Genomic DNA, 25,375 nt, shown 5'->3' on the forward strand with positions numbered 1-25,375 from the left:
TAAAAGATATTCACTAATAATAACTTGAGGTACATGAATTATTACTTACACATGTGAAAGGTTTTTATTTTTTATTTTTTATATTACGGCGTGGTACGGTGGTGCATGAATTTTTTTTATTTACAACAACATTTTTATAATTATGGTGCATTATGTTTAGGGCTGGAAAAAAAATACCGAAAATCCCAAACCATACTGAAACCGAACCGAAAAAATACCGAACCAAAAATCCCGAAAATTTTGATACCAAAACCGAACTGATCCCGAATATTTTGGTTTGGGATTCGGTCTCACACTTTGAATAATTCGGTATTCCCGAACCGAACTTTGCTAATGTAACATATATATATATATATATATATATATATATGTTAGTGTGTGGTGTGGTGCTGACAAAAGTAGGATGGGTGTGTGGTGTGGTGAAGTAGGATGAATGGGTCATGGGTGCTTGTTTTCTATACAGAACTATGTCTGTCTCTCTCTTATTTTCTGTCTCATCAGTCATTTTTCTCGTATTCTCTCTCTACAACCCATAAACCACCTAACCCTTTATCTTTCACTTATTTTCCATATCTTCTCTCTCGTATTGTCTCTCTCTCTCTCTCTCTCTACAACCCAGAAACCACCCCTACTCACTTCAAAACCGAAACCACCCTTCCTTCCACTCAATCTAAAACCGAGCTGACATCCTACTCTCTCTCATTTCATTTTGCCTTTCTCATATGCCTTCACTTAGTCTCAGACTCTTTCTCCTTCTCGGATTCGAAGCTCAGCAGCCACCCACCGTTTAACAATCTCACTCTGACGAACTGTCTCCACTCCAGCAACCACCACATCTCACGACTTCATCCCCACCTCTGGTTCTCTCAAGTGATTCTCTGTGTTTGGGATTTCGAATTAAGGTTAGGGTTTCGAATTGGGGCTTAGGGTTTCAAATTGGGGGCTCGGGTCAGGAGGAGGACGCATGTCTCTCTCTTCACTCTCCCTACCATAAATCTTCGCTAATTCACTATCACTACGTCTCTTATTTCAATTAGGATTTTTAATGGAGGTTCAGATGATTTCAATTTCTATCTAGATGATTTCAATTAGGATTATTAATGTTCAGAGTATATCAAATTTTTATTTTTTGCTTATAGCTATTTCGGTTTTACTAAAGTTACGTCATACGTACCGAATCATTAAATTTCACTTAGCATAATACAGCTCCCAGAAATTAGCGCACACAAATATATTATTCATACAAAGGGAACGAAACACAAAGTTACATGTTTAACAGAATACATAAAAGACAGTGCTGGACGACTGCGTATCACACAGCTGAGGTCACACCAGGCACTCCCTTATTATACACCAGACACAAAGTTACACGAGTAAAGATGATGATCTACTTCTTGTGGCCGCCAGGAAGCTTCTCTTTGACCTTCTCCATTATGCCTTTCTTTTCCTGGTGCTCTCCTATGTTCGCTGTCCCACCATAAGTTGCAGCAGTAGTTGACGTGTCATGAGAATACTGGTTATCCTTATGCCCACCTGGCAGCTTCTCCTTTGTCTTGTCCATCATACCCTTCTCCTGGTGGCGCTCTCCTTCGCCATCCTTGCTGCCACCAAATGGCAGCTTATCCTTTATCTTGTCCATTACACCCTTCTCCTGGTGGTGCTCGCCTTCTCCTGCATAGGTGGTCCCACCGCCGTACTGTGCACCGGTGGTCGGCTTTGCATGCAAGTACTGGTCATCCTTGCTAGCACCGCCTGGCAGCTTCTCCTTTACCTTGTCCGTCACACCCTTTTTCTGGTGGTGCTCTCCTTCTCCTGCATAGGTGGTCCCACCGCCGTAATGTGCACCGGTGGTCGGCTTTGCATGCGAGTACTGGTCATCCTTGCTAGCACCGCCTGGCAGCTGCTCCTTCACCTTGTCCATCACACCCTTCTTCTGGTCGCGCTCTCCTTCTCCTGCATAGGTGGTCCCACCACCATAAGGTGTAGCGGTCTGCGTTCCATGAGAGTACTGGTCATCCTTGTTACCACCGCCTGGCAGCTTCTCCTTTACCTTGTCCATCACACCCCTTTTCTGGTGGTGCTCTCCTTCACCTGTGTAGGTCGTCCCACCGCCGTAAGGTGTAGTGGTCTGCGTTCCATGAGTGTACTGGTCATCTTTGTTACCACCACCTGGTAGCTTCTCCTTTATCTTTTCTTTTAGTCCCTTCTTCCTTCTTCCACCTAGCCCATCATCTTCAGACTACAATAATAGAATGTTAGACCTTGTTACAAAAAATATATGTAAATATAATGCACATATCATACTTATAACCCTAAGAAATTGTTCCATCTGGTAAGATAACATGTTGATGTAATATTTGAATTTGAAACATTGATCGTGTTGATAATTGAAAAAACAAAATGCGCAGAGATGCATAAATCTAACAAGGGAATAAAATACACTAATTTTCCGAACAATATTCTTCAAGATACGAATTTGTAATATGTTATTAATTTAGATCACTAATGAGCCCATCGTTGGTGCGCGCAATTTTTCTTGCAAAAATGTTAAATTTGACAATAGAAAATTATTACTTCTTTGATTTTTCTAGCAACATAAGTACCTCTTACAAGAAAAGTTTATTCATAGTACGCATAGATTTGTAGCATATCTCATGCATCTAATGAATTAACTTAGAACTACATTTATATAGAGGTGAAAAGAGGAGAACTTACAGAGCTAGAGCTTCCGGAGCGCTGAAGTACGGCAGGGCCGCCATGACGTCCAACAATCACTTCATCACCAGGCTTGGCATGAGCAGTCCCGTAGCCAGTATCAGTCCGACCGTGTTGAACCACGTTCCCTAACTCGTCGGTCCTACCGGCTCCTGCACTACCGTTATAAGTCGGGTTCCCGTAGTTCTCGTTAGTTTTTTCGGGTGTTGAACCATAATTCGCCATTTTTCAAAAGAACAACAAACAGATTAACTGTAGTAACAATGTTTTGCGACTAATACAACAATTGCAGTGAGAGTATTAGTGATTTGCTTGGGATGATGTGTTTGATTAGGAGTTGGGTTGGTTGGTTTATATAGACAACTGATTTGCACCAGCAAGGCATGCAGATATAGCGGTGAGCGTAAGGCATTTTAACAACTTGGAGACATGGCACTGCTGGGAAAATGATGACAAGTGAAAATTAACGTCGGCAAGATATTTTGTTGCTTTTTGGGTGGGGGGTGGGGGGTGGGGGCATATGGATAAAGAGAGATGAATACCTGTTTGAACTTTGAACAATAAAAAAGAAAACGATACGAATACCTGCTCCCCTGGTGACCATGGGATTGGTGACACGTGCCCTCTGTACTTGTTCCACTAGCTAGCTCCCACGTGGGTAGTATCTATTGGTTTTAGCCTAGGTCTTATTGACTGGTTGGTAATTTGGTATATCTACTGGTCATAAACTTGTAGATCTTCTAGGTCTTACCGACATGCTATAAGTTAAAAGGATAATCTTATAGAGACTAAAATTATAGAAAAAGTGTGGAAATTAAATAATATGAAAATTAATAATATTTATTATTTAAATATTAATAAATGTGTTTATTTTTTATTCGTGACATATTATTTAATTTGTAAATTTTATTTCTAAATGTAGTTTCTCTAAGATATTACCCTATAAGTTATATTGTCGTTTTAATTTTTCTTTTGATTAGAACAACCCAGACATTAATAAAAAGAATGTCGACAAACTCCACACCTTTAAATCTTCTGCTACACACAAATTTTCTACACTTCAAAATAAAAGTAGGTCACATAATATTACGATTTATTGGAATTTTATTTTATTTATATATGAAAGGTCTAAAGTTTAATTTTCATAAAATAACGAATTTGAACCATATTATTACTAGTCCAAGGTTAAGTCTGTACTCTCACTTTTAGTGTAGATAATATGATTTGTTGAAAAACAAATAATGTTAAAAATTAATTTCAAGTGTAATGTTAGAAAGACCACCTTTTTATATTATGTATCACATATTAAATAAAATTAATTAATTAACTTGACATGTTCGATCACTTGTTACATTATGTAATACACAAGATTATACAAAGATATCTCCTTAGCATTTTCTTTGACGCAAATGTGTTTTAAATAGAATTATTTTTCAAGCAAATTACTATTCATTCGAAAGTAGCTCGTCCATTTTACTTGCTAGAACTATTTCTCTTGAATATACCCTTCTTCAATTTTCACTCTCTACTGTCTACATTTAAGCGTGGATTACAAAGTCCTCTATGATGAATGATGATCACTGTTAGATTAAGATTGATTCGAACCATCTTCGTTTTTATCGCATGTAGTCTATAAGAAAGCAATTTTTAATTGTAATTAGAATAGAACTACTACCTAAAAATGGATTTGATTAAACCATAAACAGAGGTGATACTCTCTACATCTAATAGGTTATACACATTAATTTGCGCTATATCTTTGAAGAGGTTGCTTACGATTACCGTGCCCGACCTATACATAAAGGAAGTCTTGCCATCAAAATTATAAAAAAAATATTGACTTTGCTGGAGATGTATCCCTTGTATGGAATTTAATGATATTTTATGAGTTTCGACTTTGCCGGAGAATGATTATCCCTCCTCTAGATTATGCTCCATTTCAGTGGAGGCGTAGTAAAATTTATAGAATTGGATGTTTATTTAACTTATCTTTTGGTACAGTAAGATTTTCAATCAAAGAACGCCTAAACAGAAACCAGAATGTAATTGCTCCACTGATAAAACGACATACAAAGTACATACTACAAAAACACAAACGACACTGCGAACCGCTCGCGGCTCACTCGTGCACGTAAGAAAAAAGTTCACACAGTCACGCCAAGCACCGATTATTAGCATATTAAAACAACTGACAGGCCCTATAATTCAAATATACGAATTCACAGATATGCGTATATTTGTATTTAGTGGTGTCCACCGGGAAGTTTTTCTTTGATTTTGTCCATGATGCCCTTCTTTTCATGGTGCTGTCCGGTGGTTCCACCGTATGGTGTGGTGGTGGAGTGGTGCTGTCCGGTGGTTCCACCGTATGGTGCTGTGGTGGAGTGGTGCTGTCCGGTGGTGGAGTGGTGCTGTCCGGTGGTTCCACCGTATGGTGCTGTGGTGGAGTGGTGCTGTCCGGTGGTGGAGTGGTGCTGTCCGGTGGTTCCACCGTATGGTGCGGTGGTGGAGGTCGTATGTGATGAGTAGGCATCATCCCTATGCCCAGTCCCCGGAATCTTGTCCTTGATCTTGTCCGCAATCCCCTCATGCTGGTGCTCTCCGGTGTAGGTTGTCCCACCGTAAGGTGTAGGATGGTCCGTACGGCCCCCAGTCCCTGGAATCTTGTCCTTGATCTTGTCCATCAACCCCCTTTCACGGTACTCCCCTCCGGTGGAGGGGGCGGCAGTAGTCCCGTACCCAGTTCCAGTCGTGCCAATACCGGTATGGGCATGCGATGAGTAGTGGTCGTCAGCCCTACGTGCCCCACCAGTCCCTGGAATCTTGTCTTTGATCTTGTCCATCATCCCTCTTTTCTGTTGCTGCTGGCCTCCTGTGTACGTATCGTTAGTAGTCCCGTACCCGGTTGTGGCGGTACCGAAGCCAGTGGCTCCGGTAGTGCCATGTTGAATTGGGTTTCCAAACTGGTCTGTTTCTTGGGGTGTTGCACCGTGTTGGTTCTGATAGTGCGCCATTGTTTCAAACTGATTGCAATTTGATGAAATATTTCCGACTAATTTGATCTCAGCTGCGGATGCTTATATAGGCAAACCGCGTAGAAAAGCATGTTATGCACTAGAGTAAATCCATGCCTTCATGCCACGTTAGCAGCTGAGGACACCTGGCAGTTTTTATGACGACACGTGTAGTGTGTTAGAGTCGAACAAAATAAGATCCATTCTTTTGTCGTCAAGCTGAAGGCTCGTGACGGTTCCACCGCGTCCATATGCGATAGTTGGGGACTAGCTTACATCCGTACATCAAAATCCGTCGTGTATTGAAACTGGGGAAATTTTTATTGTTACATGAACACGGACGGTACATTACGTTTTTTTATGTAAGTGATGAGAAATTTTATTTTTTAAATTATTAACATTTTAACACACATGTCATACCATATGTAAAATGACACGTGATGTATTATTTTGTCTGCCAGTCATACTAAAAAATATCTCTTGAAACTGGGATGGTGAGACGTGTCAGATTTCGACACGTGTTGGTATTTGGTTAATCTTGATCTTATTTTTACCGACTTTAGTAACTGGATAGGTGCCGAGGATTTTATCGTTTATCGGGTCCCACGTCAATAGATATTTTCCATTGGTTCGTAAGCACTACTGAACCGGCCCAATTTCAGCAAGTTGTGGTAGCCCACATACGGGTCCAATAGGCCTTGTCTGTGGCATAGTGATATTGGGCTGATCACCATTTGTTGAGTGGATTCGGAAAATCTGCTACGTGATACGAAAGATGAATTTTTAAGGCTTATTTACGCCCACAACTCTCGAAAATCAACTTTATTCTCACAATTCAAAATGTGTTACTTATTAATCTCTTCAAAGATTAATTTTTAGGAAGTTTTAACGAAAAGTCCACGGTATTATTCACTTTAACGAAAAGCCATATTTTTACACTAAAAAGTCAAACCTGCTACTATTCACTTTACCCTTTATTTTGTCCTTATCGTTAAAACTCAAAGTTTTCAAACCCTTTTCATTAGTTTTTCTTAATTTTTATTCACTTTACCTCATACAGTCACATCCGTCAAAATTATTTTGAAAGGCGGCTCTTCTACGGTGGATCCCGATTGCTAATTTTGGTATATGATTGAATATTAAGGTATGGGATACATCATACGATGCTGCGGTTGCCCAAAGTTTTGGGTGTTCCAACAAGATGAGCAGACCCTAATCTGGACCTTCATCTGGCTTGAATACGAAGACGGTAGATGCATATTTTTCTGTTCATTTTTTTCCTCCTTTTTTACAAGCTTCAGAGCTTCTTCTAGGGAACTGGTAGCATTTCCCATCCGTACAGGTCTTCCTCTTGCAGTTTTTTTTAGTACGTCAATATTTTTATACTAAGAGAAAGGAGAGTTCGGCTAAGTCACACAATGAGCAGTCTAATTTGGTATCGAATTCATGAGATTCGAATCTAAGACATCTCACTTTTAAGTGAAGAAGAAAATCACCAGATCATAGTATTCAGTGGCCTCTTGCAGTTTTGGAAGCTTAATTTTACGATGTTTGGGATACCCCTTCACAGCCTTTAGGGGAGTATACTTGGAGGTTGTTTTGCTTTCTGGATTAATGTTATTTCCTGTCCTTAGTGTAAAACTATATTGATGCACTAAAAAAAATGTTATTAAAAGGGTATGAAGATCCTCTCGGGATCCCTTTATCGTATCCGTTCATCATACATCGTGCGGCCAATTTTCTTTAGGTACTGTTTTTGTTCAATTTTAAATAAAAAAAATCAAATAGATTTATGGTCACATGATGACAGATGAACGGACATGATGAAGTGTTCCTTAGGATCTTCACTAAGAGGATCCGAATAGGACCCTATTCCATTAAAAGGGAATATGAACAAACAAATGGTTTTTGAAATTATAACTTATATATGTTAGGAAGTTTCAAATTCAATCTCTGGTCCAATTTTGAGTGTGAAAATAATTTTTACACTCTTTTTCTTCGTACTCAAGTGCTCTAAGTTTATTTTTTTTGTTTGATTCTGTTTTGATTGGTTCAATCTAAATATTAAAAGGATAATACTAGAGAGACCAAATTTATAAACCAAATGATGTGGATGTTGATGATTGAATTATTACTTAAGTGTTGATTAATATACTTATTTCCTATTAATAACACATCATTTGATTTGCAAATTTGTTTTAAAATTTTAGTCTTCCTAACATTATTCATATTAAAAATAAATACGAGAGTGCATAAATCACTTTTTTTTTAGTGGTTCGGTTCACATTTTTCCAACAAGATCCTCTCTGGATTCTTTTGGTGAGGATCATAGGGATCCGTAAATCATGTCCGTTCATCATACATCGTGTGGTCAGTTTTTGTCAGGTAGTGTTTGTATTTAATTTTTAATAAAAATATTTAAAATGATTTCTAACCGTACGATATATGATGAACAGATATGATTCACAGATCTTTGGAATCTCACAAAGAGGATCCGATTTCCACATTTTTGGCACCTAAAACAAGGAAATGACACCATCCATCTCTTTTCCAAAGTAGAATCATAATCACCATAGGAGTTGATTACTTATCAATTTATTGAAGAGGATGTCAGTGTTTCCTTGCATCCAAAGATTTTTAATATATAAGCCGCGATGGTCAACTTAAGTGGCGAGCGAGAGTGAAGTAATGGGTTAGAATTGAGCAAGAGTAAAGTAATTAATTGGTTAAGATCAAAATACACAATTTTTTTTTTTCAATATATGAACTACTCATTAGTACGAAAAATTAACATTTATGATTGTATGATATATTATTTTTACTTAATTGCCAGTCTAATTGATATAAAACCAGACAGCCCAGTAATCTGAATTATCGAAGACTTACCCAAAAATAAAGTATAGGTTTCAACTCGTTCCAATGTAAAAAACAAATGTGCACTATACATGACGTCCCTTTGGAAGGCAATAAACTAGGTAAAATCTAGTTGAAGACAAGTCCTCACTCAAAAGAGGAAAGAAGAAAAAAAGAAAGGCATGTCAAGCCAATAATTAATTTATTAGGTACTCCAAAGATGATCAAAGCCTAATCTTAATCGAGAATTAAAAAAACCCTAAACACGCTTTGGATTTCGCTTATTATAATTAAAACTTTCTTGCTCATGTGAGCATTGGTGTCATAATTGGTTGGCCACATGCTCTTATCAACCTATCAATTAAGAATAACTAATTATCATGCTTAGCCTTTCTTTTCCAAATGATGTAGTGGGCGGCAACTATTGCCTTGGCTGGGCCCCATGGATAGCGAGATTTTACAATATATTTAGAATATGAATGGTATGTCATATGTTATTATAGAAGTGCAAGAAATTTTTTTAAGCGTTTATCCACTTGTATTCAAATACTATTTACTTCTAACTTCACAAGCCTTATTTATTCATATTGAAAAAAATAAAAAAATAAAAAGAAGCTCTCCATTCTCTCTCGCTGAAAACACAAAGGAAAAGTCATAGTCGCAGGCCCTAAACCTTTTTAGCTTGGGTGCCGACAGCAACCCCCTCCCTTTTCTCCTACTTCCCTCTTTCTCTTCTTCCCTTTTTCTATCTTTTCATTTTTCCTTCCCAAACTTTTTTAGCTTGGTCTCTATTTATTCTTGAGCTTATCTCAGATTTGAGCTTCATGCTCCTTCTTAGGCATTTTTCGCCACATCCCTAGCATTTTTCGTCGGTTTGCACTGCCTTTTGTTTTTTAGTTTTCCTTCCTCCATCTCCTCTGTCTGTAACGTCCTGCTCCCGAAATATATATTTTCGGGAAATAATTTCAATGATGGGCCCAATTAAACTCTTGTTTATTTAACTACCATTAATCGTGATTCTTTAATTAAATGCCTTAATTCCACCCATGATTTAATTCCAGAATTCTCTAACCAAGACATATGATTATATTCTCAATTTATCACCATTTTCTTTTCTTATGTTAATTTCCATTCTAAAGATTAAGGGGGTGTATTCAATTGGGAATTTGAGGGATTTTAATTCTTTTAATGAATCTAGGGGTATTCAATCAGGGTTTTATGTGATTCTCTGAAATTCAAGGTGTATTCAATTAGAATTTTAAGATAGTTTATTAAAATCCTTAGAAATCCGGGTGTATTTAATTAGGATTTTAAAAAAGTTCATAACATTCTAGGTGTATTCAATTAGAAATTGATTTTAAAGAATTTGAGAAAGTTGAAGAATTAGAGGGAATTAGAGAAATTTCATAATGTATTTTAAGCATCCACAAATCTCACCTCTCCCGATGAGATTTCGAGGGAATTGAATTAAAATTTTATATAGAATCTCTACAAATCAATTAAACTCCATAAAAATCCATGGATTTATAAATCCATTAAAATCTCTCAAATTCTCAATTGAATACACCCCCCTAATTCTTGATTATTTAAGGCTGCATCTAACACTGTTAGACTGCTTACGTACCCTTGAGCGGGATCAAGTCTTTCGTAGTTCACAATTCATTCTTTTATCCATTACCGAATTCATATTGACCAAAAGTCAACTCTTAATCAACAGTAGGGTCCACATGTCACATCCCGGCCCGGGCCCGATGTCCTCGTCGGCACACTTCCGACCAGGGATTGGCTCTGATACCATTTGTCATATCCCAGCCCGGGGCGGACCACTTCCCGAGCCCGTTCCACTACCGTAACACGATATTGTCTGCTTTGGGCTTACCATTCCCTCACGGTTTTGTTTTTGGGAACTCACGAGCAATTTCCCAGTGGGTCACTTATCCTGGGAGTGCTCTGGCCTCCTTCTCGATTATATCCAAAATGCAACTGTAATCAACATAAGCAACAACGATGTACACATTTCACATCAACAAGAAGAAAAAAAAAAAGCTAAAATTTACAATAACTTGGTCTTAATACTAGCTGGAGATTAAACAAGATGCTTATTATATATACTATGCATACGAAACATGAACCTGCAGCTTCAGTTCCAGCAACTTCCAAGCGCCCAGATCAGATATTGAACCCTCCCAGATCGCAATTGGGTGAAAAATTACACCGCATACCAGATATTCGAGGTTGTTGTAGAAGAGGGTGTGCTTGTCCAGCAGGATCAATTGCACCAAAGAGTGGAAAACGGTCATAATCTCTACCAATTATTCCACCAATCCTTGGAGGTACAAACGGGTTAGGGTTCCTCCTGATACGGTTGAAATAAGGCCTCTCAAATGATCTCCACGTCACTACTGCTTTCATTTGTTGCTTCCTAGTCTCCCAATTTCCAACAAATCTAAACTTCCAATTAGTCACTGTTCCTTCACCTCCGGTTCCTTCTCCTCCATTACCATTACCGAACTCATCAGCGTACTTCTGCTTCCACAACTCATCATTATTACCAAGATTTTGCAGCTCATTACAAACACAACCCACCTTGGCAATGTTAACACCAACCAATGGCTCTAGAATCTTCATTTTGATCTCCGGTGGAAGGCGCATAAGGCTCGGTGGTGCAGGCAAACTAGCCTTTGCGCAAAGATCAATCAGCAATGGGAATGTGATCCCATCTTTCACAATCTTTGATAACTCTAAAACGAACCCATCTCTGTCATTGAAATTTTAGGTTCCATAAACGAATTCAATCGTTTGCGCGAAAGCAATCTCAGGATATGTGACCCACCGAGAAGTTCTCGTGTGAGTTCCAAAAAATAAAACCGTGAGGGCGTGGTTGGGGCCCAAAGCGGACAATATCTTGCTACGACGGAGTCATGCCCGGGATGTGGTGGGAGCCCGGGCCAGAATGTGACAAATGGTATCAGAGCCAATCCCTAGCCGGAAGTGTGTCGACGAGGACGTCGGGTCCGGGATGTGGTGGACCCAAGCCGGGATGTGACAAATGGTATCAGAGCCAATCCCTGGTCAGAAGTGTGCCGACGAGGACGTCGGGCCCCTAAGGGGGGTGGATTGTGACATCCCAAATCGCCCAGGAGAGTGATCCTTAAATGTATATTCTCATCCCTACCTAGCACGAGGCATTTTGGGAACTTACTGGCTTCGGGTTCCATCATAACTCAGAAGTTAAGCGAGTTCGCTCGAGAGAAATCCCAGGATGGGTGACCCACTGGGAAGTTCTCGTGTGAGTTCCAAAAAACAAAACCGTGAGGGTGTGGTCGGGGCCCAAAGTGAACAATATCTTGCTACGGTGGAGTCATGCCTGGGATGTGGTGGGGGCCCAGGCCGGAATGTGACAAATCTTTCTTGCTTAACTTCGGAGTTCCTACGGAACCTGAAGTCAGTGAGCTCCCAAAAGGCCTTGTGCTAGGTAGGGATGAGAATATACATTTAAGGATCACTCCCCTGGGCGATGTGGGATGTCACACCACAATTCTACATAATTTGATCTGAAAGATCCACTGTAACATCCCACATCGATCAACGGAGATGGGTGATATGCCTTATATGTACATGCCCACCTTTTATAGCACGAGGCATTTTGGGAACTCATTGGCTTTGGGTTCCATCGGAACTTCGAAGTTAAGCGAGTTCGGATGAGAGCATTCCCAGGATGGGTGACCCACTGGGAAGTTCTCACGTGAGTTCCTAGAAACAAAACCGTGAGGGCGTGGTCGGGGCCCAAAGCGGACAATATCGTGCTACGGCGGAGCCGATTTGGGATGTGACAGAATGGCATTAGAGTCACTATGTTGTTCGGTGCGAGTGTGCCGACGAGGACATCAAGCCCCTAAGAGGGTGGATTGTAACATCCCACATCGACCAACGGAGAGGGGGTGATGTGCCTTATATGTACATGCCCACCTCCTATAGCACGATGCATTTTGGGAACTCACTAGCTTTGGGTTCCATTAGAACTCCGAAGTTAAGCAAATTCGGATGAGAGCATTCCCAAGATGGGTGACCCGCTGGGAAGTTCTCGCGTGAGTTCCCAGAAACAAATCTGTGAGGGCATGGTCGGGGCCCAAAACGGACAATATCATGCTACGGCGGAGCCGGTCTAGAATGTGACACTAGTCGTGCTTTTCCTTCCTCTCCTTTGCTTTCGATCCTCTTTCTTGCTTTCGATCCTCTTTCCAACCCATAATCATGAACTAGATCTCAAAGTGTTGAACTCAATCTTAACACAAGACCTTACACTCATAGTCCACTGCTGAACTAGCATGCCGAGAATTTTGGGCAAATGTGGAAAGATTCACTTCGAAACAAAGGTGTAGCTCTCATTTTGGGCCTAAGTTCTTGTGGGCCTCCCGTTGGATCTTAAGTTGTAACTCTCATTTTACTTGAGCCTTTTTACTCTTTTATCCCTTTTTGTTTTTTTAATGGTTTTGTGTTTTGTTTGAACTTTAGTCCATCTACCGCATTTGTAATTTTTCCTGTCTTTAATGAAGTTTGTTTTATCATATCTTGTTTTGTTTTGTTCAAGCGATATGTAGAGAAGGAACATAATATGGTAAATAGCTAGTGTTCTTAATACGATAAATTTTTATGGTTATTAGAAAGACAAATTATGTGGTGTATAATTTTATATGTTATAATAAGGATGTGTTGTAGGATTCATATGTTCCATTTCTAGAATAAATTAATAATAAATAGAGACACTTATTTACAATTCAAGTACAACAATAACATCGCATAGCTGTGTTTCGAATACATCAAAATATTACTTTCTTAACGCAACTAAGATATCCAACCAACAATAACATGCTTGTAATAGTATACTAGTAGTTAGCTAGCTGGTAATTAACTGGGAGTCTGATAATTAACTATAGCTAGCTGATAATTAACTAAATTATGGCACATCTTCTCTGACTTTAATATTAAGACTTTGGTCAATGTGACATTTTTGTTTCATTTCTCATGGCCTGATAAAATAAAAATGTGATTCCTGCTTGATAAACTTTCAATTTTATCTTCTAACATGACCATTTTTTGCTTTTTAAAAGAGAATAGTTCATGGGACATGTGAGGACTTGTTAACTATTGACTGTAGGGTATCCTTAAATATTATATTTTATTCTTCATATAAAATGACTGGATAAAAGCCACCCATTTTGTGTGCGTTTAAATATATGAGAGGTCTTAGGTTTGATTTTCGCTAAAAATGTGAATTTGAACCACATTATTGCTTGTCTATTGTGATGCTTAGCCCATTCCTACAGTCCTTCAACGTAGATAATACCATTTGTTAAAAAAAAAAAGACAATTTAAAAAGGAATTTGAATAAAATTAAAATTAATAAATAGAAATGTAGGAAGTGAGAGAAAGAAAGTGGAGAAGTAAAACTATGGTTATGTGTTAGTGGGAGAAGGAGAAAAACAGCAAAAACTTAATTGTTTCGAAGTTACTTTAATACTCATATTTTTTATTTTCTAATATTTTCGTTCAATTATGTATAAAATGGTATAACAGTAATTTTATTGATTTTTAGTTGATAAACATGTTCTATTTAATATAGTTTAGATTAAGGATAGTGCTATTTTTTTTTAAGAAAAAGGATAGTGTTATTAGCACATCCATTTTTTCATTCCACATACACTTATTCATTTTTTCTATTGATATTCTTCAATTCATTCGGTCAAATGACCGAAAATTGGGAAGGATGTATGAAAAATAAAACTGAGTGTGGGGATAGAACTAACCTAGATTTGTGTTTTAATCATGGCCTATTTTTATAAAATTAATGTCCATTGATATATCTAAAGAGCTTCTTAAAAAATATAAAAAAAATAAAAATAAAAACTTTAGAGTCCACTAAATTTGTCTAACCTTTATCATCCAAGTTCCAACTTTGAAAACCACACAAAATTCCAGCACACAATATGCCAACATTTTTAATTTCTAAGAAAATAAAATAAAGTATATGCCAACATTATTGACACGGGAAATTTAAATAAAAAATGTATTGCCTAAAAAAAAAAAGAAGCAAAATGTATACAAACAAGAAGTATTTTATTAAATAAATTGGCAACAAACACAGAAGCCAAAAGGAAAACGGAAGTATCGCTTACACATCCTTACATGTTCAACAGTAAAACAACAACCCATGACCTACCCATCAATCATTGTACGAACAAATTTACAAAAGCCATGGATGTTCTAAGTAGTTAAAACTTACACCTCAATTAATTTCACTAATCTCTCACTTAATCCATGATTAACCCGACTGAGTTTAGCACATAAACATGTCTGCAGAGGCCATGATTGGTTGATTATTCAAAAAGCCAGTACCCCATGGGTTCAGAAACCCATCACCTCCACCAATAATATTATGATTATCTTCTTCCTCATAGATCCATTTGCTTGAATTAATACAATCCATAATATCATTGAGAGACTGCAATCTGTTTGTGAGCTCATCCATCTGAGCTCTGAGGACTGAGTTTTCTGCCTCGAGCTTCATGTAAAGCTGGTTGGTCACGTTCATGGATGTGATGATCTGGTTGTTATCCCTTGTCAGGAGACCAATCTGAGCCGTCAGATCAGTCAGATGCTCCTGTTTTCGCATCCGGGATCGACGTGCCGATTCCCGGTTGGACAGCATTCTTTTGCGCTTTCTCTGGTCCATGACTTGGTTAAGATCTTCATCAGATCCTGAGTTTTGGAGCTTGCTTGACTCTGAAGAAACCCCACTTGAAGAAGCCATGTGTGAAATACTTATATGCTTATAAAAAACCAAAAAAATCTAAACTTTTCTCTTACCCAAGAAAGTTAAAGAGTTATTATTTGAAGAACGCAGATGCTAGATTTAAAAAATAATTAAGAAAAAAGTAAAAATTGTTTATAAAATGTTGTAAAACCAGTAGAGGAAAACAACAGAGAAGGATTGGACAAGGTGGGTTCTGCGAAGGAGGGTGGAGTTTATCATACACCCAGAGAGCAGGATTTCACTGAGTACCGGAAACATGATTAAATCTGTAGGTTTGTATATTAAGCATTGGAGACAAAGAAGAAGAACAAATGTTATGAACTTTGAAGCAGAAACAAGGTTTTCAGAACCGGGAGAGAGGTTATGAAATTTGAAGCAGACACAAGGCGTTCAGAACCAGGAGAGGAGAGAGAAGAGAGAGAAAGAGATCAAATTCTTGGGGTAGGCAGGAAAGATAATGGAGAGGAGGTTTTGAAGAGTGGTGGAGGGTTGAATATATAGGCCAGCAATGCCCACCTAAAATATATAAACTACCAAAAACAATTTAAGAACATGTCTGATTGTCTCATATAATATAATTATGAGGAAAAAGCAATAACATAGAATGTGACTCTTAATGGCCAAGTCCTCAGTATTTGAAAAGTTCACAGTTGCATATCGGATATGTATTCTCCAAAGAGTCAATATTTTCCACCGATTTTTGTACCACACATTCAGTATGAAATGGTTAGGATAAACTTGTAAACTGAAACGTATTAAGAGAAACTGTGTCTCTCATCTCATCTTAAGATTATGTAACAATCATCCCTGAATTATATATTGATATATAACTTGAGAAATACTTTCTTTAACCAATGCTATAATTATGGATTATTGTTACAATTAAGCCTAAATTATTATGTAACAATATAAGTTATAACATGTAAGCATTTCCTTGAAGCAGCTATGAATCGTAAATCTTTGCATAATAAAAATAGACGAATTGTGATTACCAAATGATTAAAAAATGCATGATCACTCATCTTTAAATTTGATATTAAAAATAAAAAATGAACATGTTTTTATGTTTTTAACATAAGATGATATTTTTTTCCCTCAAGAATCCATCATATAGTGGACAAGTGTTGCAAAATTAGGTTACACCAACCAAAAGTCGCACAAGAGTCTTGTGCTAACATAGTTCTGACTTGCTGTTCTTGTTGAATCCCAACACCAACAGTACATGGGCATGCGCATGTGGTCAGAATTCTGAGAGATGGTCCCTTACAATGGAAAATGATCATTGTCGGATCTTTTTTTTCTAGAGATTCCGTGATCGTGATTGTTCATCGTATAATGTGCGATCAGTTTTTGTTAAATACTATTTATATTTAATTTTAAAATAATTTCTAACCATATAATATACGATGAACGATCACAATTACAAAATCTTTAAATCCTCAAAAAAAGGATCCGACGAGAATCTTTTTCCCCATCCAATTAATCAATAATACGAAGGGTAACGTCTTTCACAGGTTAGGCCCCAAAACCAGTGGTCATTGGCTGCCCAGCGATGGAGATGCGTTTCATAAAAAGAAAAAGTCAAAAAAAATATAGCCACTCGAGTCCTTGTCAAGCTGTTCTCGTGCCCTCGAGGAATGCTCAAATTACTTTTGAATATGCCGTGCTCGAGGGCACTAGAAGCTTCTAATTAAAATCTTGATGGTTTTGGTTTTCAGTCAATTCTCATGTTTGATGTTTGTAATTTTATTTGAGCATGAATTGCATGTTTTAGATATTTAAGATTTTAGGTGACCAATTTTGTTTGTTCTATAAACAATAATCTCCTTAGGACTTTGAACTTTTGAATTTGGAAAACACATATGATTTATTGGACCCTTCCTCAACTTTTATTGGTAATTGAGGTCTACCCCATTTAACTTGTTATACGCTCACATACATACATACATACATACATACATACATATATATATATATATATATATATGGTGGGGAGGAAGAGAGAGAGAGAGAGAGAGAGAGGATATTCCACTTTTTGTATGCCATGTGCTTAAGATTTAGGTAATCTTTCATTTAAAGATGCCAGCTCCAGTTACTTTTCCCCAAGCACACTTTTCATATTCAACACTGAACAAAAGGCAATAGTAAGTACTAGTGTTTTTTTTATAAAAATGCGTATAAAAAAAAGCAGAGCTAAAAAAGATGTTTGTTAAATATTTAAAAATAATTTATTTTCATAGTTTTGAGTAAAAAAAGCTAAAAATCCGAAGCAGCAAAAATGAGTTTATTCTCACAACATAGCAGAAGCAGTTTTTTTTTTCAAAGTACAGCAATACCAAACCAGCCTGTTGACTTTCACACTACAAATTTAAAGGGGGCATTTTTCTCCTCCATTATAAACTATGGTGTATGCTTATTTTACAGTTAATAATCTACCACGTGTCCTTTTATTTGGCCTTGATTAATTTTTTTTTTCAAAATTAAAAAAAAAATTAATGTGAAAGTAACTAAAGTAAGTGAAATGACACGTGACAGATGATTAAGTGTATGGTGAGCATACACTATGATAGTGAGAAAAAATTGTCCCATAAATTTAGGGTGGCATTTTTGCTCAATGCCATAACTATGTTGTATGCTCACTATACACTTAATCAGTTGTCATGTATCTTTTCACCTAACTCTAGTTAATGTTCACAATAAATGTTACTTTTTCAATTTTGAAAAAAATTAATCAAGGTTAATTGAAAGGACACGCGACAAATGATTAAGTGTATGTTGAGTATACACCAAAATTTAGAGCGTTGAGCACAAATATTCCTATAAATTTAGCGTGCATGGCACTGTTCTTTTCTGTATAGAAAAATTCTGAAACAAGTGAAATGCCAAGGAGACTTTCAAAATGAGACTCTCTATAGAATCTCTGACATCTCATATTTTAATATCAATTTTCATGCTAACATTATAAATATTATGCTAAAAGCATGAGATAGCAAAAAGTACATGAAAAATCATACTTTTGAAAGACTCATGCATAAAACAAATCATTTATAGTGTGAGAAGCTAAACTGACAGTACCAAAATCGCTACCGAATCTAAAAGCCAATGAAATCATAAGCAACTCAGGGCATATTTGAAGTCTTTTTTGGACCTTATTTTTCGTTAAAATGAACAATACCGAAATTTTTTCATTAAAGTTTTCTATGAAAAAAGGATATGGTATTGCAAGTTGCCTTGGAGGGCCTGGCCCCTAGTGTCATTGAAAAAAGAAGGGGGAGGAAACCAGGCAGGCAAGCGGTGGGCAGAGCAGAGGTCAGTGAGTGGTGGGAAGTTAGGGGTTGAGAAGAAAAGTTGGCAGACATAAATATCCATGCTCATCAACTTCTTCTGTGGAGGTCTCTTTCCTTGGGTCTCAACTTGTGTGCTCTTTTTCCTTTCAAGTGCACTTTTGAGTGTCATGTTTTTAATTTTTTTTGTGTGTATATAGTAGGATATAAATATATATGGTGGATGTTTCCCTAGTTTGTTTGCCAAAATAAATTTAAAAAGGCAGCATATCCATGCAGCAGCTTTAGAAATAGGGTGATGCTATATTTTTACTTCTTAAATACTCATTGTTAATTTTTGTTTTTTTTATTTTCTTCAATTCATCCAATTCGATGACCGGAAATTAAAACGAGTGTAAAAAGTAAAAAAGAGTGTGGATAGCACTACATAAGAGAGAATGCATATAGAAATGAAGAATGGTGAGTGAAGGTTCAAGGAATAAAGGAGAAGAATATAGGAAATAAAAACAAGAGAAAATATAATAGACATAGTTTTTTGTTTTTATTTTGTGTATTCTTCTATATCCACTTCATTCCCACCACTTATCCTCCACCTCTGGCCGTCCATCGTTTCTCTCTTATATTTCCTCTTTATTGTTAACAAAATAGTAAAAACGAAATAGTTTTCAGACAACTTTATATTCAATTCCGGTAGACATTGACCAACCAATTTCTAAACAAAAACGAGGGGCTATTTAACCACTCTGCTATCCATCCATAATGGTTTTCTTCTCTAAGGAATAACGTTTCCGTTAATAGTTTTTAGTTTTCAATTTTTGTTCGCGATAGAGAAACTACATGGAGGAAAAGAGGGACGAAGAAGGGTGGAGGTACAAATGAGGGATAAACAAAGGACGATGATTAAAATAGAAATTCGAAATTATAACTTAAAAGTTTGTTTTAGTTCTTCCTTTTCATTTTATGTAGCATTTCATAGACATCTTCGACCTCCCTCCCACCACTGTTACTCCACCGTTCTTCATCCCTCATTTCTCCTCTTTCTCGACATCTCTGTCAAGTTTTCATAGCTCTAGGGCAGTCGTAGTCTCCGATTAGTGCCTACCACAGAAGTACAAAGCAAATGACACAAATCATATAGTGAAATTCTAGGAACGATTATTCCTTTCGCCTTCTGGTAAACCAGCATATGCTTCTGCATATACACTAAGCTTTGAGCAAGGGTCGCCTTTGAGTAAAGAAACCTAAAGAGAGAATGAAAACAGAAGAGAAGAATGGAATAAAAATGGATGCGTCTTTATTCAATTCCCTTGGTTATAATCAGGAATGTCTTACATGCATTATCCGTAATACAGATTCATAGCCGTAGACTACAAATAACAAGCGTAAAAATACACAGAGTTACACGATAGACCAACAATACGTTTCTCTAATGCAAGGTTTTCTATAATTAATAAACACATTGCACAAAGAAACAGGAAAGCCTTTTGAAAGTTTACCTAGGCATGCACAAAAGACGCTTCTGGATAATAGTGAAGCATCTGAGCAGCTTCTGGATGGTAGTGAAGCATCTCGTTCCACATCATCTCCCTAATCATTGGTTCCTCCATATTCTCATCTATGTCGAGACTGATGGGAACCTGGGCAAGAGGATTGGATCTCGGATCGTATAGCCCTGACATGTAAGGGTGTTGGAGTGCTTCTGTGACGGAGATTCTCTTAGTTGGATCAAACACAAGCATCCTTTGCAACAAGTCTATAGCTAAAGGATCAGCTTGAGGGTATAAACGGGACAAATGTGTCCCTCTAGAATAGGGCAATGATTTGATGTACTTCCTGGCTTTTGGGTTGTCAATGAATGCAAGGTCAGGTTCCTGCTGGCTACCAAGAACATTGATAATTAGTTTTAGTTGGTTGAGGCATTCAGTTCCAGGGAAGATTGGCTTCCGGCCAAGAATTTCAGCAAAGATGCATCCTACGGACCAGACGTCAATGGATGTTCCATAATTGTCACAGCACAATAGCAGCTCCGGTGCACGATACCAGCGAGTGACAACATACTCTGTCATGAACTGGCCACTACCTCCGCTGGTTCGAGCCAACCCAAAGTCACATATTTTCAAGTCGCAGTTAGCATTGATGAGCAGGTTCCCAGGCTTCAAGTCCCGGTGAAGGATGTTTGCTGAATGAAGATACTTGAGCCCTCGAAGTAACTACAATGCAGAATCAGATTAGTCACAAGCAGAATAACTATAAGAAGAATAGAACTCACAAATTAACTGAAGCTTGGTAACAAATCAAACTTTTAGAAGCTTTAAAATGCATAGAAACCCCGGAGTGTTAAGTTCTACATAAGAAAATGCAAGAAGCTGAAACATCTCCTCATACTTGGTCAAAATGTGCTTTGGTAACATGCTTTCTATTCATTCAGTTCCTAAATCTTTTCCAGAATCGTTTACATTTCCATGAACTAATTCAGCTCAAAATTAGCATCAACCAATTAGGATGACTACTTAAAGAATTAATGAGATAAAATAACACAAGTTAAGAGAAAGCCTGTACCTGAAACAGAAAGTATTTGCAATGGTCACTGGAAAGTGGTTGTGAGGACTTTATAATTTGATGAAGATCCGTATCCATGAGCTCATAAACGAAATACACGTCCTTGAAGCTTGTCCTGTGGATAGGCATCATAACATCCTTCAGAGCAATCACATTCTCGTGCCGGATATGTTTAAGAAGCTTCAACTCCCTCAGAGTCCTCAACGCATCAATGCGGTTCTCAAACACATTATTGATCTTCTTGATTGCAACTTTCTCATTCGTTTCCCTATTGATTGACGAGCACACTACACCATATGCCCCTCTCCCTATGGGTTTGATTGGTACGTACTTGATGTCAACCTCAAACAATGTCTGCCACATTGAGTAATAATGCTTCCCCCGTTGCCTAATTCCGTTCGGAGGCTCAACTAAAGTTGCCATTTTCCTGCAAACCACTGTAAAATGATCCAAATCACTCAAAACCCCTCATAACATAAAACATAATTACTTCTTACAATTCCCTGTTTATGATAATATTCTTGCTACTTTTTCCTACTTTTAATTACATACAATTCACTTCTACTTTTGGCTTCCTTTTATACTTTCAACTCCTAATTTTTTCATCTTTTTCTTTTACTTTTCAACCCAGCAATTTTCCAATCCCATTCACACCACAAATTCTCCAACTTCCACACACCCTAAAAAACTACCCAAGAAACCAAACTCAAAACTGAAACTGAGAAGCACACTTATTCCCCGAGTTCGAACTCCCTCCCCCGAATTTAAATTAGTTTAAAGTAGAATATCGATCACATCAAAACACTAGCTGAGAAACCAAAGTTTTACTTTTTACCAACATGAAGGCTCCCAAGTTCACTTTCCCAATACCCAATTCACGAATTCATAGCTAAATTCTAAAACTTTATACAAAATTCAACAGCAAAAAAAAAAAAAAAAAAAAAAAAAAAAAACCCAGAAGAGAAAGAAGAACAAACCTCAATAATTGGCGAGCAACATTAACAGGAGAAGAGAGAGATCCTCAAAGGTCGTGGGGACAAGTAACTGGCTTGTAAATAGATCTTCCCTTATCTATATATAAATACATATATATTTATATAAATGGCTCAAAAGCTCACAGTGGTATCAGATCATCACGAGTTACGATTCGTTATTTCGTCGTGATCAGTGAGAGAGATCTTAGAGAGAGGGAGGAGAGAGGGAGGAGAGAGAGAGAGAGGGGGGGTTAATGTTAAATGCAAATTAGTTTTGGGTTTTGGGGGGTTTGGGGGAATTGGGGGAGAGAGAGAGAGGAGAAGGAGCCAAACCCATGACACCAACACGGCAAAAATGGGTGGGTGTATATGTATAATATCACAAAAACGACAGCTTAAAAGATCAACGCTTTCTTTCGGTCCTCGTTTTTGTTGCTTCATGCACAATCAATCAAACACTAAAAAATCATGCTCTCGAGTTTACGATCACGCCGTCGGTTGACGGCTCCGGTTCAGCTCGGCTGGCTTATCAGTTCATCTCACACTTCACTCGTTTTTGTAATGGTAAATTACGTTTTACCCCCTCAGGTTTTGGATTAATTTCAATCCCTTACGCATCTTTAAAACATTTTAATTTCATACATTTACTTATCATTTTATTTCAATTTCCTACATCCGTTAGAAAATCTGTTAAGTAAACTGTTAACTGATGACGTGGCAAATATGTAATCCACATTTATGCTGACGTGGCAGCCACATTTGTGTCACGTGACAAAAAATTAATTTTTTTATTCATTTAAAATATAATAATATTTTACCTATTAAATTAAAATAAATATTATTTTTTTACCACGTGGCACAAATGTAACAGTCACGTCAGCACAAATATGGATTCCATATTTGTCACATCATCAGTTAACGGTTTGCTTAACAGATTTTCTAACAGATGTATGAAATTGAAATAAAATGATAAGTAAATGTATGAAATTGAAATGTTTTAAAGATGTTGTAAGGAATTGAAATTGATTCCAAACCTGTGGAGGTAAAGTATAATTTACCCTTTTTGTAATTTGCAAATGTACCTTTTTTCAACCCTATTTAATTGGAAATTTATACCATGAACGGCACAAGAATTCATTGTACTTATCTATTTTTGCATATGGTAAATGTTTTATTTTTATACTTTGATTCAATGATATTTTTAGAATGAGGATCTTCTCCAAATCCTCTTTGTGAGGATCCGAGGAGCATCAAATCGTGTTTATTCATCATATATCGTACGGTCAGTTTTCGTCAAATACTATTCATGTTTAATTTTAAATAAAAATATTTAAAATGATTTCTAGCCGCACGATGTACGATGAACGGATACGATTTGAGTATCCGTTGAGGATCCTCATTCATATTTTTATACTTGAGGGGTGGATGACTTGAGTTAAGGAGCTACAAAATACACTAGTTGTAATAATTAGATATCAAACTCGTTATTTGATGAAGTTTAATATGAGATTTTTCATAGTAAGAAGAAATGTAATGAAAAAACTGTGTTCAATTTGAAGGTAGAAGTTGTGTTACTCATTGACGAAACTTACCACTAACAAAATTGTTGTCCAATTTGACAAGATAAAGAAATGCTAGTCATCTCCGCCATTCTTCTTCAATTACGAACCCATCTCATCTCCTTTGACATATTTGGAAATAAGGATGTATATGCTCTTAGATAATGCTAAACAATTGGTAGTTGATGTTTTTAAGTATTTCTAACGTGTAATTTTAGGAGACCTATTACTTCGTACTCATCGGTACATTTTATAATGCTAAGTTCCATAAGTTTGGTCATATCTTAAATTTTTTATTTTACTATTATTAATGGGAGTGGGAGAGTTCGAAATTATTATAAAAATTTAGAGGAAGATGGAGTTTCAAACCAGACTCATGGATAAAAATCCAACACCCTATTTACTAGCATATAGGACCACATGTGACCGCCCCTCCTTACTCTTATATGACTTTGCCACTGGGGTAACATATACTTAACTACAATGGTATTATTAAGAGTTATGCACCACAAAAGGAACATTAACATAATACATGAATGCTTTGTGTAATCTGACCTCTAAGGAAACATATTTAACCCATTTGATTTTAGAAATCAATGCTAATAACGATCGCAAGAATTTTGTGATATTGATCATACCGTGCTCTTATTATCTTATTGATTCATGATTTACATGTAAATAAAAAAGAATATAATGTATTAATATTGTAATATTTGATGTATAATTATATGTGTAGGGAATATTAAGGTAAAAAATGCTACTCTTACCACATGTTTGTATTATCATTTGTATCATCTTTTTAATGAAGATAAAACTTACATATGTTGGCTGTCCCAACCTATTAGAGAGATGTTGTACAAATAGATAGTTACGTGTAATGTTACTCTATTAAACCCTTTTGCTTTTGGTGGACTTGGCTTAAGCCAAACCAAATGGCTAAAAGCCTAAAACTAAAGGGAAGCAGTCCAACTTGAAGAAATGGTAAAGATTGTGAAGAGTGTTGTCTTTGCTTTCCCTACAATTCAGTAATCTCTCTCTCGTGCGAATCTTTCAAAGAAACATTCTCTAAACGCACACTTCCTCCGCCGCCCTCCCCCACCTCTCAAGCAACCGGCGCAGCCACGTGGAGATGCGGTAGCTGCCAGGCCGGTTCCTTTGCTGAGTTTTGCTTATCTTGCTTGGTGGGACCCGCATGAGCAAACCCTATTTTGTTATCCATCTAGATCTAATAATCTAAAGAGAAGTAGCTCAACTCTCACTTGCTTCCCAACAAGCAAATCACAAAGTCTTTGTCTACATCATGATGTCATATCATGCGTAATGCACCCAAACAAACCCAGCTGGGTTTGTACCAAACAATTAATACTTACATCAACAACTATCGCCGACAAGATTGGAACTCAAAACCGACTCCAGCAAAAATAGAGACTGAATGTCCGTTAAAATTAGGTTATCTACAACATGATCAGATCATGCATGCTCCAAAATCCAGTTGGGTTTGTACCAATCCCTAAATAGTTTTTCCAACAACTATTGTCCGTCCATGAGATTTGAATGCATGATTCCTTTAACAAAATAGAGACTGAGTATCGCTAGACCAATA

The 25,375-nt window shown here is 37.1% G+C and overlaps 4 protein-coding genes across 5 annotated transcripts; all 4 read right to left on the minus strand.

The window, feature by feature from the left end:
* Positions 1-1,216: 1,216 nt before the first annotated feature.
* Positions 1,217-3,108, minus strand: LOC126592052 (cold-shock protein CS120-like). 2 transcript variants are annotated; one of them, XM_050257817.1, is made up of 3 exons: positions 2,716-3,108; positions 1,913-2,239; positions 1,217-1,771 (listed from the first exon to the last, which is right to left on the minus strand). In XM_050257817.1, exons 1-3 carry the CDS (start codon positions 2,938-2,940, stop codon positions 1,388-1,390), a joined length of 936 nt encoding a protein of 311 aa, XP_050113774.1. In that variant the 5' UTR covers positions 2,941-3,108; the 3' UTR covers positions 1,217-1,387. The 2 variants fall into 2 exon arrangements, with proteins under 2 accessions (XP_050113774.1, XP_050113770.1); XM_050257813.1 differs by having other exon boundaries at positions 1,217-2,239.
* A 1,632-nt stretch (positions 3,109-4,740) lies between these two features.
* On the minus strand, positions 4,741-5,776 carry LOC126611998 (cold-shock protein CS120-like). Its single transcript, XM_050280288.1, has one exon. The coding sequence runs from the start codon at positions 5,727-5,729 to the stop codon at positions 4,959-4,961; it is 771 nt and encodes a 256-aa protein (XP_050136245.1). The 5' UTR covers positions 5,730-5,776; the 3' UTR covers positions 4,741-4,958.
* Positions 5,777-14,680: 8,904 nt separating this feature from the next.
* Positions 14,681-15,898, minus strand: LOC126611131 (bZIP transcription factor 11-like). Its single transcript, XM_050279315.1, has one exon. It carries the CDS (start codon positions 15,391-15,393, stop codon positions 14,920-14,922), a length of 474 nt encoding a protein of 157 aa, XP_050135272.1. The 5' UTR covers positions 15,394-15,898; the 3' UTR covers positions 14,681-14,919.
* A 4,054-nt stretch (positions 15,899-19,952) lies between these two features.
* On the minus strand, positions 19,953-22,559 carry LOC126605230 (mitogen-activated protein kinase 7). The gene is made up of 3 exons (XM_050272606.1): positions 22,217-22,559; positions 21,240-21,676; positions 19,953-20,890 (listed from the first exon to the last, which is right to left on the minus strand). The coding sequence occupies exons 2-3, from the start codon at positions 21,660-21,662 to the stop codon at positions 20,177-20,179; spliced, it is 1,137 nt and encodes a 378-aa protein (XP_050128563.1). The 5' UTR covers positions 21,663-21,676; positions 22,217-22,559; the 3' UTR covers positions 19,953-20,176.
* Between the last annotated feature and the right edge of the window lie 2,816 nt (positions 22,560-25,375).

The sequence above is a fragment of the Malus sylvestris genome, chromosome 2 (assembly GCF_916048215.2).
Source record: "Malus sylvestris chromosome 2, drMalSylv7.2, whole genome shotgun sequence".
NCBI lineage: Eukaryota > Viridiplantae > Streptophyta > Magnoliopsida > Rosales > Rosaceae > Malus > Malus sylvestris.